This window comes from Terrapene carolina, unplaced genomic scaffold (genome assembly GCF_002925995.2).
Source record: "Terrapene carolina triunguis isolate 2854851 unplaced genomic scaffold, T_m_triunguis-2.0 Scaffold69, whole genome shotgun sequence".
NCBI classification, from domain to species: Eukaryota; Metazoa; Chordata; order Testudines; family Emydidae; genus Terrapene; species Terrapene triunguis.
In genome coordinates this window covers 25,834,193-25,849,365 of record NW_020664420.1, presented here as the reverse complement: position 1 = coordinate 25,849,365, position 15,173 = coordinate 25,834,193, and the positions used below count along the sequence as shown (strand labels likewise).

The following is a 15,173-nucleotide window of genomic DNA, read 5'->3' as shown; positions in this document are numbered from 1 at the left end:
TGGGGGGATCTCAGGAGGGGGCAGTTAGGGGACAAGGAACAGGGAGGATTAGGTAGGGGTTGGGGTTCTGGAGGGCAGTTAGGAGCAGGGGTCCCAGGAGGGGGCAGTCAGGGGACAGGGAGCAGAGGGGTTTACATGGGTCGGGAGTTCTGGGGGGGGGCTGTCAGGGGGTGGGGAGTGGTTGGATGGGGCGTGGGAGTCCCTGGTGTCTGTCTGGGGGTGGAGGTGTGGATAAGGGTTGGAGCAGTCAGGGAACAGGTAGGGGGTAGGGTCCTAGGGGGCCAGTTAGGATGGGGGGAAGGTCTCAGGAGGGGGCAGTCAGGGGACAAGGAGCAGGGAGGCTTAGGTAGGGGGTGGAGTCCTGGGGGGCAGTTAGGGGCAGGGGTCCCAGGAGGGGGCAGTCAGGGGAGAAGGAGTGGGGGGGAGAGTTGGGGGTTCTGAGGAGGGCGGGAAGTGGGAGGGAGTGCAAGGGGCAGGGGCGGGGCTAGGGCAGGATGGGGGCGGGGCTAGGGTGGGGCTCCTCCCGTCCTCTTTTTTGATTGTTGAAATGTGGTAACCCTATGGAAAGTTTATTGATAATAGTATGATTAAATACAGGACACAATACACATTCCTTTAAATTGTATCAAGTGCATGACAGCAGAGTTATTTTTCACCCTGCCTACTAAGCTTCGTCCTCAGGCTAGAAGGAACCACAGAATCCACCTCTAGCCTCAAAACTGTGTTCCGGAATCTAAGCTTCTATTCCAAAAAATATTTTTACCCCTTGTGATTGTGAAGATGATCTTCCAAAAGCACAGATCAATGCAGTGATGTCCACCTGAGTTTTAAATGTCCTGCAACAGTAGCTCTAAAAGAAGTATGAACTTCCCCAATCACAAAGGGTGTTAAGTTTGAAACTAACTATGGCAGTTTAAATGTCAACATTCTTAACTATGTTTTTACTAAATGATCAGCTGTGACATCCGGGTAATGTGTTTTTAACACAATTCCAAATCACCTCCCCTTCTTAAATACCAAACACCTGAATTGTTCTCGCTCGATCTTCCAACCTCCAGCTTCTCCACAACTTGTACAACACAGTTCTGCATTTTCCATAATAAATTTTGTAGCGCATTGAAAAATAAAAACATAGCAGCAGCATAACGTTAATTTCATGTCAAATTAACTAATATAGAGAATATTGTGTTGACTGTTTTATTGCAGAGAGATAATAGGACTTTGCTTATAATTATCATTCTGATTGAAAATGTTTTCCCTACCATTGGTATAACTTAAGGTTACTATAACTGAAAGAGATTAGAGAAAAATATTTCTATTTTTTCCCTGTATGTTTACTTTGTGTATTTAACAGCACCAGATAGGGAAGCATTAAAAAAAATTAAAATAGGAAAATGTGGCTGAATACCTACCAATATTCTCAGGGAACTCTAAGGCAGGTATAGAACCTCTCCTTTTTATGACTACTTGTAAATCATGTTTTGAATTTACTAGATTTTAAATTGAGAATATCCCTTTAAATTAAATCAATGTATACTTCCAACAGAGATTCTGAAAGAGAGAAGACTAACTGGACAAGAGACATTTTTGAGAGATATTTAGAAAGATGGCACTAAATTAGAGTATTTTATATATATGCCTATCTCATAGAACTGGAAGGGACCTTGAAAGGTCATCAAGTCCAGCCCCCTGCCTTCACTAGCAGGACCAAGTACTGATTTTTTGCCTCAGATCCCTAAGTGGCCCCCTCAAGGATTGAGCTCACAACCCTGGGTTTAACAGGCCAATGCTCAAACCACTGAGATATCCCTCCCCCCTTATAATCTTCAATTCCAGTTTTATTCATATTTCATCTATGCTAGTCTGACAATATGTGACTCTTATTCCCTGCGGTTAACATCATTGAATAAAGACTATTTGTCATACTTTCTTCTACCTGGGGTCAAGGTTTGCTTCACATAGGCTATCACATCTGGAGCAATTTAATAATTAACACAGGTTATTTACTTCAGTGCTGATAGTACAGGTGAAAACAAAACCAAAAATAATTGCAACTCATCTAGCCGTGGTTCTACAAACTAAGTTATTTTTGGCTTAGCTTATGACTTCCTGCTGAAAGAGGGCAAAATTCTCGTCCAGAAGCAGTCACCGTTTCAGTAAGTCAGAGTAACTGCAGCTGAGTTACAGCAGTTTATCAGAGTAAAGAGCAATAGCCAATGTTTTGGCAGTGACCAGTTTACTTTATACAAGTTTATAATATACTCACGTCTGCACAAATTGTGAGTCAAATGTTGGCAAGGTTTGGGAAAGTCCTACTAGATGCTTTCTAGTTTACTCTTCCAGCTCACTATTGCTGACTGAGTTAGAAGACTTATTTCATTTCAGTCACAGCTTTCCAAGTTACTAGAGATCACTTGCCCTTCTCTTGACATTTTCTATTTAATAAGCTTCCTACTCTGATCCCAGAAACAGATATGAAATTAAGAAACCTCAACAATTTATTATACATACAAGGGCTGATTCTACGGTTGCCAATTTTGTAATAGTTAAAAACTGGACACTCCAGCAGAAGTGCCGGAACCTCCCCGACCTTTTTTCCCCCCCGAGGCCCCACCCCGTTAGCTCCTTTTCCCCTTGCCCCCATTGCTCACTGCTGTTCTCCTCTCTCCCCTGCCTGTATTGGGAGGGACTCGCCTTTGGAGCCTGGGCTGGGAGCTGCAGCTGCCCAATGCAGGTAGAAGGCAGCCCTGGCTGAGTAGGGGCAGGTGCGGGTGATGACCCTGTGCCTCCATGCCTCCCCCACCCGCAGTAATTGGACTTTGCATGTCTGATCAGTAAATCTGACCAGACATTGTCAGGTCCCCTTTTCGAACAGACTTTCCAATCGAAAACTGGGCACCTGGCCACCCTATCCCCACCTCCCTTGCCCACAGTGACTGGACATTGTCAGGTCCCCTCTTTGTCCGGGCACCTGGCAACCCTAGATTCCCTTGCAATGTTTCAGTAGTTCCTGAAAGATTGACAGCTTCCTGCATGTTTTTGATAACAAAAAGTGCAAGTATTCAAATCCATTCGCTTTCACTATCCTGTCTATCATTAACTCAAGTAGGAATAAATTACTCTGATGGAATGCCACACAAATTGCATTTTACTAAACTGCCTTGGAAATGCTCTCCTCTTCCTTTAGCCTGGAACAACTACAGAATGCCTTCAGTCCATTCCTTAGGTGACCCTAGTTTCTCCCAAGTGGAACCACAAAGAGATTAAGAGAACTGCAGCATTAACAAGCCCCACATCCTCAAAATATGCAATAATTTAAATTGCCAGCTCCAAAAACAATAATAAAAATCCCAACTTCATCTGTTTCCCTGTGATAAAAAATTGATTTCTCATGAGGCATTCACTCCAGCGGATTCTGACCACATTCTCTATAATTAATACTGTCTACTAACTTTCCTTTAACTAGTGATATCTCCTACTATAGGAAGAGCAGCATGATTGAGGCAACACAAGGGAAACAGATCATCAGACCAAAACCCTTACCTCCCTTCAACTTATTCTTGTACTTTAGAACCCTACATTAGAACTTGAGGGGGAAAAGTGATGCTATTTTTAAAATAACCTCAGCAACAAAGAAGAGCAGAGACAAAGAGAAAATGTAGTATAGCAACAAAATTGTTTGTAATGTAAGTAGAATGTTTTCCAGATTTTTCATTCATTAAGTTCTGTGCCCTCCCCTGCCACCAAGGATGTCCCTTTGTGGGTATTGCTGCACAAGTTGGCAAGATACCAGGAGCCCACCCAGCAGGTGGGAACTGTCTGACATCCATGAACGTAGCTCTGAAGGGATTCTGTCTACACTGCTATATGGGGGTTGAAGGGTGCTCATATACTCTGATGAAAAGCACAGTAAAGGTCTAGAAGCTTGCCTACACTATAGAGCCTTGGCTGGTATAGCTATACCAACAGACCTTCCTAGTGGAGACTCAGCATACACTGTCAGAAGTTCTGCTGGCATAACTACACCACCTCCCTGACCGATATTAGCTATGCTAACAGAAAACACACTACTATCAGCCTAGTTGCATCTACACCAGCAGTTCTGCCAGGATAGCTATGCCATTTAGGGGGTGCAATTTTTTCACACTCCTATTGACACAGCTACCAGCAAAACTTTGTAGTGTAGATCAGGCCTAGATTAGAAAAAGAGCTGACGCATACATGAACGTGCAGATTCATCCAGCCATTCCTCACACTGTGCAATGTGGTGGGTGTGTGGTGAGAAAGTGGCTGGAAAGCAGCTCTATTATCACTCCAAAGTCAGAGTTTGGAAAGGATTCCTTTCCCTGCCCTGCCCCTTGCCCCAGCTTCCACAGGACTAGCCAGAATGGAGTTTGGCTATTTGGGCTGCACACAAACAAAAGGATTATGTCCTCAGAGAGACAGGAACAGCGTTAGTGGCTGATTTGTCACCAGCAGCCTCAGACTTAGTGTTACGAGAAAACCTCCAAAGTAGCCATGAGCATATGCAGCACAATAGTCCAAAAAGCTATTATTTAACCTTTTGTTTCCAGTAGTAACAATGTGCTAGGCATTGTCCAGACATTAATAAGAAGCAGTCCCTGTCTAATGATCTTAGAAATTAAAACATCCTTTAAAAAGTGTCATTTAAGAAGACTCTTTTATTCCTATATATTCTGGAAGTGCCAGTACACTTCAATGAAAAAGTGCACAGTAAAGTTCAATCAGTGGGCACAGTAATGGATAAGTGCACAATGCTTTATGTTGTAAACATTGTCAGTAATTAGGGTGACCAGGTGTCCGGTTTTCTACTGGAACATCCGGTCGAAAAGGGAGCCCGGCGCTGACCGGGCTGTTGACTGTCCGTTTGGCGGCATGGCGCTGGCAGGCTCCCTGCTAGCCTCCACACTGCACAGTTCCCGGGAAGCAGCCGGCATTTTCTCCCTCCGGCTCCTACGCATAGGGGCAGCCAGGGGGCTCCACATGCTGCCCCACCCACCCAAGTGCCACCCCTGCATCTCCCATTGGCCAGGAACTGTGGCCAATGGGAGCTGCAGGGGCAGTGCCTGTGGATGGGGCAGTGCGCAAAGCCGCCTGGCAACACTTCTGCATAGGAGCCGGAGGGGGGACATGCCGCTGTTTCCCAGGAGCTGCTTGAGGTAAGCGCCGCCTGGAGCCTGCACCCCATGACCCCTGCCCGGGCCCCAACCCCCTGCCCCAATCCCCCTCCCACCCTCTGAACCTCTCAATCCCAGCCCGAAGCACCCTCCTGAACCCCAAACCCCTCATCCCCAGCCCCACCCCAGAGCCTACACCCCCAGCCAGAGCCCTCACCCACCAACCCCCTGCCCCAGCCCTGATTCCCCCTCCTGCCCTTCGAACCCCTCAGCCCCAGCCCAGAGCCCCCACCTGCACCCCAAACCCCTCATCCCTGCCCCAGCCCAGAGCCCTCACCCCCAGCTGGAGCCCTCACCTCCTCTCACATCCCAACCCACTACCTCAGCCCAGAGCCCCCTCCTGCACTCTGGACTCCTCATTTCTGGCCCCACCCCAGAGCCCGCACCCCCAGCTTGAGCTCTCACCCCCTCCTGCACCACAGCCCCCTGAGCCAGCCTTGTGAAAATGAGTGAGTGAGAGAGAGTGAGCGACGAAGGGAGGGGGCATGGATTGAGCAGGGGGCAGGGCCTCGGAGAAGGGGCATGGCATAGCTGGTGCCTCGGAGGAGGGGCAGGGCAGGGGGCAGGGCAAGAGTCTTCAGTTTTGTGTGAGTAGAAAGTTGGCAACCCTATAAGTAATAACAAAATCAGTAAAACAATTCTCTACCTTCCTCCCCACCAATTCAAGTCAATACAACATCTCTGTTCATTTAATCCAGAATGCTGTATGAAACACAGAGTAAAACTGTATTTAGAAAGGGCAGTTTCTAGAGAATTTCATATGCATCAGATTTGAAAGACTTAATGTACTGTTAAACATATACATACGATTCTGGTATGTCCAGATGTCTATGGCCAGGTGGCACCCTAATTCCAGCCACAGCTTTGTAAAGAAGTTCTTTGTTTGTAAAATAGTGCCATTGTACCTTTTTTTGTGTCACTGACACTTAAGTGTTTTCTGGGTACATATTTGCTGCCAAGAGACCAAATCAACCTCTGTTTGTCTTTAGAAGTGCAAACTCCATTGCAATCATTTCTACAATCAACTTCCGATAGAAACAGTTTCACAATGACTATCAGGATATATAAGCTTTAGTGGGCAACTCCAGTATGATGAGCTGCCCTCTGTCACATCTCCCAGTGATGGATACCAGTGTAGAGAGAGTGAAACAGAAGGAATTTCAGACACAGACTCGAAAGAGTACCTATCACTAGCAAGAATACAAAAGGACACTATCATTTAGGGTGACCAGATAGCAAATGTGAAAAATCGGGACAGAGGGTAGGGGGTTATAGGAGCCTATATAAGAAAAAGACCCAAAAATCGGGACTGTCCCTATAAAATCGGGACATCTGGTCACCCTACTATCATTAGCAATGTTACTGTTTTTGCTCTCAATTTGTTGTTTATTGTTTCTTAACAATAAAGCTGGGCAAGGAGTCAGAATTTTGTTTAGATAAAATGTCACAGACTTTACAGTATTTCATTTTGACTTATTTTTGCTGATCTGAATTTCATCTATTCAAATTGCAGGCATATCTAAATATCAAACATATCTACACTCTACCCCAGTGGGCACATTTAGACAACTTATCTAGCTAGTTGAGCAATTTTATTTTAAATTTTGAATGGTTATTTTAGTGTTCCAAATTTCAACCAAATCTGAATATATTATCCAAAATTCACCTCAGCTCTACATAGCACCTCTAATATGTACTTGGGAACACTGCACAAAATGGCAATTTAATAATGATCCTCAAAAGTACCTTACTATGCCACTCCTTTGTTGAGTGAATTGAAACATTGCTCATAGTACCGTATCTTAAAACCGTTTACAGATAAGAGCATGAATAGGTGTGAGCTAGCTTTACAAAAAACACCCAACACTAAGATGTTGAGGCTATTGTGCAATTTCCTTTGTTAAATATTACTATTTTGCTGGTCTTGAAATTGAAACCGCAGGCACCTTGATACATGCAAGGGAACATTTCCCAGTTTCTCTGTAACTCATATATGTCTTCTACTACAATGTTATTTTGTAACTTATTACAATACTACACAATGACTGATAACATATTATGCTTAAACCTGCTCCAACAGAATTTTATGTCTACTCTTTCTCATTCAAATTAAAATGCTGATTAACCAGACAGTCCATAATGGGTTAACCTAAAAAGAGTCATGGGGCCAGATGCTCCACTGGTGAAAATTGTCCTGTCTCCATTTCCAGAGTTTTGTGTCATCAGCATAATGAACATCCCAACATAAATGGCTGTATTACATCCCCTGCTGGTGACACATACATAGTAGATGGTAGGAGGGTTCAGTGGTTGTCATATCCCCATCCCCAAAGATGAAATCCCTTGGGGAAAATGAGCAAATACATGTAACCATCCTCTGAGTCCCAACTTCCAGGAGTGGCTGTGCAGCCCTTTTCACACCATCAGGAAATACAGCCTCCAGGGGCAACTGGTGCTTATCAAGGACAATTCTTTATTGTCTATTGTCAGTTGGAAAACATCAGTCCCAAAACCAGGGAGGTGGGGTGGTTTATTTAATACAGGACATTTCTTTCTTAAGGAATAAAGAGTGCTGAACTGGGAAAGACAAGTAAAAGGACAAAATGAGGCAGAGAAATGGCAAGAGAATCCCACTAAGGTGGTTGTCCATTGATTTGAATGGGACAAAAGAATATAAGACATTAATCTATATAGTTATGCAGATGCCATTGTGTTATACTCTGAGTGTTCCATTATAGCTCTCAAAAAGTTCATCTGTTTAAATTTCATCTTATTTCTTTGTCTAAGTACTGTAGTTCCCCTTTTAAGAGTTAGTTTTTACCCAGAATTTGCTTCCTTATTAAAAGAGTATAGCTCTTCAGGGGAAAATCAAAACAAATCCAGCTTCTGAATAATATTTTCTATTGCTGAGAAGACTAAGTCCTCTATCCAGGATAACAATACTCTAATAATACTTAAATAATTTTAAAACTTATCGACAGAACTCCTGGCCTGATTTTTCAGAGAGACTGAGCATACACAGCTTCCACTGGCTTTACTGGGTGTTGTGAAAATTCATCACCTCAAAAAATAAGAGTGGGTAGAATGTTACATCATATAGCTTTAAAGTGATGTGTATATACAGAAAATATAGACAGACTGCCATTCATCCAGTGTTGCATGATGTTATTTGTTCACATTAATTTTCACTTAATTCCTTTTCTCCAATGTCATGAGTAAGTGTTCTACACAAAGAGGCATGTTCAAACAATAATTTAATACAGACAAGTGCCACTCCTTACCTTTAAGGCTTGTAAATAAAGATCCTTCTCTGTTATGCTTTTTGTAGAAATGAAAACTTAAGATGGTGTAGATTCTCCAGTGTCCTTGACTCATTTGAATGGGAACCCCACATCTAGTTTTAGTTACACTAAAACAAGTTTATCTTGCTCATTATTTCTCTCACTTTACCAGGCCTGAAATCCTAAAACAAGTAGGCAACATGGGGCTAGTGATCACTTTGTGAAGAAACTTTAAAACTGCTGGTGAAAATGTCCTAAAACAACCAGACGGCATGTGTTGGTATGCAACTGCATGAACCATTCTGATCAGAATCCAGCTTGTGTCCTGTCTGCATTTTGACATGGTAACCATGGAAATGGGATCGGGCCTGCCCAAAGTCTAACAAAGGAAACCTTTAAATGAAACTGACAACACTGGATTGTGAATATTCAGAACTTCTACCAGTGCTAATAGCTTGGTTTACTCTTTTAAAAATATATAAGCCCCCTTCTATCTTCACTATTCCAAAAAGTTCAGTATTTTATACCCATTTAATTGTTTGCATATTCATCAAATGCATGAGCAGGTTTACATCTTAGCTCTCACAAACACCTATTCATGTGAAAAAAAATATTTTCTTTCATTTAAAACAACTGAAAATGAAAAAATATAATGGATATTGAGTAGTGGCCAGGAAACACAGTAAGACTATAAGGAATATCTGACTATTTAGTGTACTGCTTTTATTAAATACCAAGACTTCTCAATACTTAAAAAGCAAATTAGTGTTTGAAAACTGTACCACAACCAGATACTTCTAGTACAACATACCATTAAGTCTAAAGAGTAAGTCAATGCATTCCATATTTAGTGTCCAAGTTATGTAGAAATAAACATTGTTAATTTGTTTAGAATTATGAATAATTCATTGTGTACATTCTAAAAATTTTTACTTTATATTTTACAAATGTTATAAATATAATTTGTAAAATATAAGTCTTCTGTAAATAATTGTGAAATAAGCCCTACTTAAATGTATAATATTGTAAAAATAAAAGCTCATAAGAAACGATTTGTAATATTGCTTTTACTAACAGACAAAAAAATTTAAGAATCAGAGACAGGTAAAATCAGTAGTGACTTTGGTTTCACAAAGGTTCAGATCAGACTCCCATTTTAATAATCCAACCCTCAAAGTTTGGAATGGGAGGCATTTACACAAACAATTCTACCTTTGGCCCATTCTCGTTAACATTACACACACAAAACTATGCTAAGAAATCCTATTAGGTTTTCAAAATCACATATTCCAAAGTTAAGAAATGCCTGAATTAAGGTTGTCTGTGCAACCTTAGTTCGGCCACTTTGTGCATATGCATTATGACACAATATTTAATTACACGATCACATTTTTCCACAGGACCCCATTCCATGCCACGTTCCATGCACAGAACAGACAGTGTCAGTGGCAGATTAGCCAGTGGGCCAACGGGGCCTGTGCCCAGGAGTCCCAGCCAACTGGGGGGACCCAGAAAAAATGGGTGCCCCCAAGCTCCAACCTGCTCCGCACTCCTACTGGGGAGTGGGATCAGGGCGTGGGGGCTTGCCCTGCTCCTGCTCCCCAACCCTGCTTCCTGGTAGGAGTGCCAGGTGGGGGGGGGGAGAGGCGGGGCAGAGGAAGCCCCTGCGCCCTGACCCCATTTCCCCAGTATGAGTATCAGGGGAAGAAAGGGGGGGGGACTGCAGGCCGAAGGGGTGGGGAGGGGCCCCCACTTCCTCTGGCCCAGGGCCTCACAAAAGTGTAATCCGCCTCTGGACAGTGTTCACTAAATATTTTGTTTTCTCTCCATTATTCAGTGTGTAGCCCTGTGCCTTGTTTACTGCACACTATTCAAACCAGACTCTGAAAACAAAAAAAATATTAATTTCTTCATGGGTTAAACTATGACGCTCAGCACAATAGTATTGGGTGATTCACAAATACTAATGAATTTATTTTCACAACATCCTTATGAGGTGAGGGGCTTTTATTATCCCCATTCTACAGATGTGGAACTGAGGCACAGAGAAATAAAGGTCAAAAATATCCACTAATTTTGGTTGCCCAATTTGAGATGTATAGAACCTGATTTTTCAGAGTATATGGTATTATATAGCACTTTATATATTCAAAGCATAGCTGCCATTGAGTTCAGATGCTGCTGTGATTGCTCAGCACTTCTGCAAATTAGACTGCATAGTTTCAAGTTAGGCACCCATAAAATGAAGAACACACAATCACTGGCAAACTATGAAGAGTTTTGTTTAATTGACTTGCCCAGTATCATATAGGCACTCAGATAAGGGGAAGGGCCTTTTAACTATGGGCGGGCTTAGGCTACCGTCTCCCAGCAACCAAAATAGGTACACACCTTCCAACTTTTGCAACAAATGAGGCAGTTTCTTTTGCTACAAAATCCCCCTACAAGGGGATAGGACACTTTGCCAGTGGGTTTCACAGATATTTGCTGACGCCAGAAGAATGGTGAGACCCAGAAAACTTGGGTTCCATTCCAGGCTCTGGAGAGGCATGTGCTCTAGTGAGCAGACTTTTCTGACCCCTCTCTTCCAACCTGTCCTTCTCCCAGTCTGGTCTCTTCCCCGCATTTGGCCCCTCATCCTGGTGCCATTTTTTTCACCTACCCTTCAGGCATCTCATCCTAGTCCCAGTCTCATTGGCCAGCCAGTCCTACTCTCGTTCCTGTCCCAATCTCCCCCACCACCACTTCCTGTCCCAGGCTCCTTCCTCAGCCATTCACAATTCCCTCCCAATCCCACAATTCCTTGTAACCAGTCTCCTTGCCCAGTTTCCACCTCTTGGATGGATCCTCATCTGATCTGTCTCTCCCTCACTGGCCTCCAGTCATCTACTCCTCATAGCCCCCTTCTGGTCCATCTCTTATCTCATATCCATTCAAATAAGGCAGCTTCCTCCTCCATGCTGCCTGGGCCCAGCTGGCGGCGGCAGGGTGGGGGGGGGGGATCATTGAGATTGCAGGAGACAGTTCCCCTGCTCTCAGTTCAGGTGCCCAAACTTGCCACAAGCACAGCTGCTGTGACCCAGGGAAAGCTCCCTGCAGTTGTTGCAGCTTTAAAGCCTGCTGGGCCCTGGGCTGGAATATGGTCAGTGATGACACAATCTTCAGGAAATTTGGCTGCTAAAATCTAAGTCTCTGCTGAGTATGCATGAATCATGACTTTTCAGAGGTTTCTAACCTCGCCACATTTGGGCAGATTTTGACAGGTACAGCAAAAAGCCCAGCACTCACACAAAGGCCACTCCCTGCCAAATTTCAAGTCGCTGCTTTCAAGTGTTGGGCACACTATACTTGTTCAAAGAAAAGGTCTCCAGATTATTTTTAACATAAGCAAAAGAACATATTTTTAATAGCCTCGTTCTCAGAAACAGCTGAACTATTTTGCCTGAACTTTTCCAAGAACTTCAGCCTGAGGCAGATCCAGCATGGAAAATTTCAGCCCAAACAGTTAAAGTTTGGCAAAGTTATAGGTAACCAAAACCAGAGTCTTATAATGGAAAGTGTCAGGCAACCTTAATAATATGCAATACTACCAGCTCTTCCTATAATAAATTATTCATTTCTAATAAGCTAAAAAACAATCTGCTACTGTCAACCAAATATAATTATTTTGGTAAAGTATAATCAAGGTGGTAAATGGGAATACAATAATATAATATCAAAAGGGATGGCTTTACATAAGTATTATTTATGTCTACAGCACCCACAATGTGCTAAGCAGTTTCCAAACATAAAAGAAGGCACGATCTACAACCCACAATAAGCACAACCTTCATATTAGTGCTTAGCTTGCAACAAAGCAAGAGCCCCCATGTTCTAGAAGAGATGGCACCGATAATGTGGAAATTAAAAATATATACATAATCAAGCCCAAACCAAACACTGTACATTCATTGGGAGCGTTTTCCAGCCTATTTATGGTATGATCCATTGGAGACATCTGATTGATTGAATGCAACAGGCATTGTAATGATTCCTCCATTCTTCCCTCCAAAAAAATGAGCCCACCCTACTGGAGGGTCTTTCACCACCCCCCATTAACTCCCAAACATACAGCCCTTCAGTAACCTACCCCCAGTCTGTTAGACCCAATTCCACAAGCATTTATATACAGGCTTAGGACTGCTCATAAGAGTAAAGTTATTGATTTCAATGGGACTATTCAAATATGAGAAGTTAATGTTTGCAGAATCAGGGGCTTAACTGCCCTATTCTTCTGTCAGCTGTGTAGCTAAAAAGCTAGTCTCTTTCACCAACAATAGTTGGTCTACTACTAAAAGATATTACCTCACTCACCTTGTCTCTCAGCTATACCAATGTAAACTGAGAGCAACTCCCTTAAAGACAATGAAATTATTCTGGATTTACATCAGTTTTACTGAGAGAAGAATATGGGTCTTTGGCCTTACATCACTTAAGCCAAGAGAGAATGCTGTCTCAGTCAGTGGGAGTTTTGCCATTGAGTTCAATTGGAGCAAGAAGAGACCCTAAGAAAGCATTAGTTCAGCAGTTACAGGAGTTTTTAGTTCTCAGGATAAATCTCAAACTGAAATTACAGCAGATATGAACCATACGAATTAATACTTCGTTTAGGCAATGTGAATAAATTAATATACACCTTGATGCATCCCCTTACATACAGCTCTTATTGTCAGGGGAAACCTGCTCGCATAATTAGTTCCTATCCACCCCCTTAAACACCATTCTTCAGAATGTCCCTAGTCCCAGATCTTTTACACCGTGAATTAGTGGACATATTTATCCCCCTGGTATGCAGTCACTGTGACCAGGAGATAAAGGATGGATTAGACAAAAATGCAGAGTGGGCGTTTCACACTTTGATGCTTTAAGAAGTTTTCTCATTATAATATTACAGGGTTGGTTGTATACCGTAAATCTCACCACAGGTTAACATTTTTGTTTCTGATTTCATACCCTCCAGCCACACATTCCACCACGTTTCCCATAGTTACTGAAAGAACAAGTTGGGACACCTCACAGGTAAAAACTCAGTTTCTGTGGCTCTTCTTCAGTAGACTTGCCAATTAAAGATACATGAAAGCATACAGTAATATTTAAACTTAAAGTGTTTGGGAGGAATTTTATGAAAAGTGAATGTCATGGCTTATAGTTCCCAGGAAAATATACATAATGGTCACTCAGTCATCCAAGAATAGGAGGAGGGTGTTAAAATTTCCTGTGGACAGAGGCCCGGAGGGTGGAGGCAAAGTTAGAGGGATTTTAAGAATTTAAGAACAGAATTCATAATAAAGAACATCATGCTCTCATTTAAAATGTGTAAATTTATGCAGAAAATTAGTCACAACCTCCTGTAGTGCAAATTAAATTGGATGCTAATCAGCTTGTCCAGGATTTCATCTGATAACTTGAAAAATATAGATTTGTGGCACTTGCAAAAGGCAAGAATAACATGGATATATGTTACCAGTAGTTTATAAACTAGTTTTCAGTCACTTGGGGTAGTATATAAAGAAGAGGCTGAAGGAATGGACAGTTCCTCCTTCTTAAATATTTACCAGCCTTGATTAGGAGATTACCCGCTCTCCTTGTGTTGTCCCCTCTCTAAGTACAGTCGCCACAACATTTTATTCTCAGAGGGCAGCCAAATGAAAGCAATTAAGGGAGAGCTCAGAGTACATTAGAGCTTCTTTGGAGGGTGGAGGGGGGAAGACTGGAAGTGGGAAGATTTCATAATTTCATTGGTGGAATAAAACTGCTGCTGGATAGGGTCAGTATTTCAGCGCCTTTCCTGGTGCTACTCACCAGGGGCTAGTTTTGTGCAGCAGGCGGAAGTTAGTCTGAAATCCCTTCCCACCCTGCTCTGCACCTTCTGTGTGTACACCGAGCAGGGTCTGGCACAGCAGCAGCCTGCACGGCCACGTGGGGTTTCTTGGAAGTTCATCTAGAGGAAGCAATTCTGTCCCACGCCAGGCTGCCCCCTTTGGATTGGAGATGGTCGCGAGGCTCCAGGCGCCGCAAGGTGCAGTGTCCAGCTCCATTCTCAGCAGCAGGCAATGCTCTTTATGAGGTTAACAGAGACCCTCTGCTCAGTGGGACCCGGATTGCCCCAATCTCTAGCAAACCCGTAGGGAAACCTACCTTGGCTGAGGAGGAGCAGAGAGAGCCACATGCCGCCGGGCTCCATGATTCCTGCACAGCGGGGTCCTGCCGGGGAGCAGCGCTCAGGGAAGGGCCAAGTACTCAGATCCGGGGGCTGTGCCGGCTCCGAGCGCTGCAAGGTGCTTGGCAGTGCGGCTGCACGGTGACCCGAGCAGCACAGCTGCTGGAGGAGGAGAGAGAAATTGAGCTGCGCTGGGAGCGGATTTGGGTCACATTGCTCTGCTGCTCCGCCCCCAGCCCGCCCCGGAGCCAGGGGCAAACACCCGCTCTCTGGAAATGGGCACCATCCCCCTCACAGTACTGTCCGCCTCTCACCAACCTCCCCACCTCACTAACCTGCCCTCCAAACACACCCCTCAGCACTAACCTGTCCCCCAACCACACAAACCTGCCCGTCCGAACACATCCATCACCAATAACCTGCCCCCCACCACACACTAACCTGTCACTCCAAACACACGCTGACCCACTAACCTGTCCCCTGACCACACACTAA

The 15,173-nt window shown here is 43.7% G+C and overlaps 1 protein-coding gene across 1 annotated transcript in view; it reads right to left on the bottom strand.

Moving 5' to 3' along the window:
• ITGA2 (integrin subunit alpha 2) overlaps positions 1 to 14,722 on the bottom strand; it is a 99,909-nt gene extending 85,187 nt beyond the window's left edge. Inside the window, exon 1 of the mRNA XM_026649084.2 lies at positions 14,657 to 14,722. Within this exon, the coding sequence (XP_026504869.1) occupies positions 14,657 to 14,702 (46 nt within the window). The 5' untranslated portion in view covers positions 14,703 to 14,722. The remainder of the gene's footprint in view (positions 1 to 14,656) is intronic.
• Between the last annotated feature and the right edge of the window lie 451 nt (positions 14,723 to 15,173).